Raw genomic sequence first — 2,387 nt, 5'->3', positions numbered from 1 at the left:
TCAGTAAATGTGCTCTTAGTGTAACACCACATCATTTATCTAAATACTGGTTAAATATCTGTCAGTAAATGTGCTCTTAGTGTAACACCACATCATTTATCTAAATACTGGTTAAATATCTGTCAATAAATGTGCTCTTAGTGTAACACTATATCGTTTATCTAAATACTGGTTAAATATCTGTCAATAAATGTGCTCTTAGTGTAACTTCACATTGTTTGTATAAATACTGGTTAAATATCTGTCAATAAATGTGCTCTTAGTGTAACACTACATCGTTTATCTAAATACTGGTTAAATATCTGTCAATAAATGTGCTCTTAGTGTAACACCACATCGTTTATCTAAATACTGGTTAAATATCTGTCAATAAATGTGCTCTTAGTGTAACACTACATTGTTTATATAAATACTGGTTAAATATCTGTCAATAAATATGCTCTTAGCATAACTTCACATTGTTTGTATAACACTGGTTAAATATCTGTCAATAAATGTGCTCTCAGAGGAACACCACATCGTTTATCTAAATACTGGTTAAATATCTTATGCTCTTAGCATAACTTCACATTGTTTGTATAATACTGGTTTAAATTTAATGAGTTTAACAATAACTGGTTAAAACTAGAGATAAGAAACTTTGTTACTCTATATTATTTTTGATAATATAAGCAATTAACTTACTGTCAGTATTTTTAGCTTAGAAACCATCTAACTTAAAGTTAAGCAACACATCTTTACTTAGTACTTATGGTTGGAAAACAGAACAATAAAATTATCCAAGACAACTCACTCAGTATTTGTAGATTAAAAAACTAGATCACGAAATCTTGTCAATAAATTTTCATTGAGTATCTACAAGCTTTAGCACTCTCATTCATTATTTTTTCATTTGGAATTCAGCTCGCTACAGGTATTTAATGAGTTAATTTGAAATGATTTGTTTGTTTTGAATTTCACGCAAAGCTACACGCTAGCCGTCCCTAGTTTAGCAGTGTAAGACTAGAGGGAAGGCACTAACATTGCTCAGTTATACAATATTATTAATGTCCTAAAAATTACATTATTTTAAGTATTAATTAAAAAGAAACATATTAAATAATGATGGCAAACAATATATAAAAAATAGGCAGTGTTGTTTCCACAAGACACTTACCCAAACCAATTCCATACCCAAGGACAAAGCACAGAGAAGAAATAATTATAACGTATGATAAGGCAGGAGATACGCTCTGAAACAAAGGTTTCAAAGGTTTTTTAATTAAACAAAAATACGATGAAATAACTGTACAAGATATTTATTTATTAATGTGCTTATTAAACATGTGCTTTATTCTTGTACAGTACTGTGATGAGTGGGTAAACATAATTTTTTGAGGAGACTATATAATCGTGTTTTCAGTTAATCATATGAAAGACCATTTAGAAACTTTGTAAACAGGCTTACATTCAAACTATTACTTACTGTAACTTTTTTATTGAAACAATAAAATCGGTACTTTACTCATTTATTAAAAGTCTGTGTAAACAGGTGTATTTTCAAAAGACAATGATGGTACTTGCTCACCTGAAGAGCCATCGAAATGGTAAGAATTATTAGACTACATGCCACAGAACAGATACTGACAAGAATTAGAATTCTACGTTGACAGCTATTCACTAGTGGTACCTAAAGAAGAAAGAAAAAGACTTAAAATTTTCTATTTTTAAACAAAATTAAAATATGCCCATTAATTGTGAACAGTTTGAACTTGGTTGTCAATGTCCAATCTCTCAAGAAGATACAGAAAGAGTTAAATTAAGCTTTGTTTGTTTTGTTGAATTTTGGGCAAAGCTACTCAAGAGCTTTCTGCACTAGCCATCCCTAACTTAGAAGTGAAAAATTGGAAGGAAGGAAGCTAGTAAACATGTCCACTGCTAACTCTAGGTCTACTCTTCACCAACAAAAAATAGGATTAACCCTCACATCATAATGCCTTCATGTCTGAAAAAGTGAGCATGTTCAGTGACTGGATTCAAACCTGTGACTTGCAGACTCAATTCATAATGTTATTTTATCAGTAGTTAGTACCTATTCACATAACAGTAAAACTATAATTTAGTCAAGTGGCCCATTTTTCTTGTCACATAATAACTCCATTAACTATAATTTGAGTTAATGGATTTAAATCCTATGTGTATGATATTGTTATGTCTCCATTCGTTAGTTAATTTTTCGTAAAAATTCTTACCAAAGATACTTTACCGATACAAGTCCTTTCTTAAATAAAACTGGTTTATTCTTTCTGAATACAACTTTGCAATACACTTAATTTCAACAGTCGTGCTATAACAAATGCTATAACTCACGACGAATGTCTCATGTGCCCAACAATATTCTCTCTCTG

General features: G+C 30.5%; 1 protein-coding gene across 3 annotated transcripts in view; it reads right to left on the bottom strand.

The window, feature by feature from the left end:
* LOC106476157 (solute carrier family 2, facilitated glucose transporter member 1-like) overlaps positions 1–2,387 on the bottom strand; it is a 19,426-nt gene that overhangs the window by 7,044 nt on the left and 9,995 nt on the right. For all 3 annotated transcript variants that reach the window (XM_013936826.2, XM_022380093.1, XM_022380094.1), the window contains exons 8-9: positions 1,568–1,669; positions 1,157–1,232 (exon numbers count right to left, since the gene is read on the bottom strand). In XM_013936826.2, coding sequence (XP_013792280.1) covers positions 1,157–1,232; positions 1,568–1,669 — 178 coding nt within the window. The remainder of the gene's footprint in view (positions 1–1,156; positions 1,233–1,567; positions 1,670–2,387) is intronic.

Source organism: Limulus polyphemus, unplaced genomic scaffold, assembly GCF_000517525.1.
Source record: "Limulus polyphemus unplaced genomic scaffold, Limulus_polyphemus-2.1.2 Scaffold9937, whole genome shotgun sequence".
Taxonomy (NCBI): domain Eukaryota; kingdom Metazoa; phylum Arthropoda; class Merostomata; order Xiphosura; family Limulidae; genus Limulus; species Limulus polyphemus.
The sequence above is the reverse complement of the archived record's forward strand: the minus strand, read 5'-3'. Positions and strand labels throughout refer to the sequence as shown.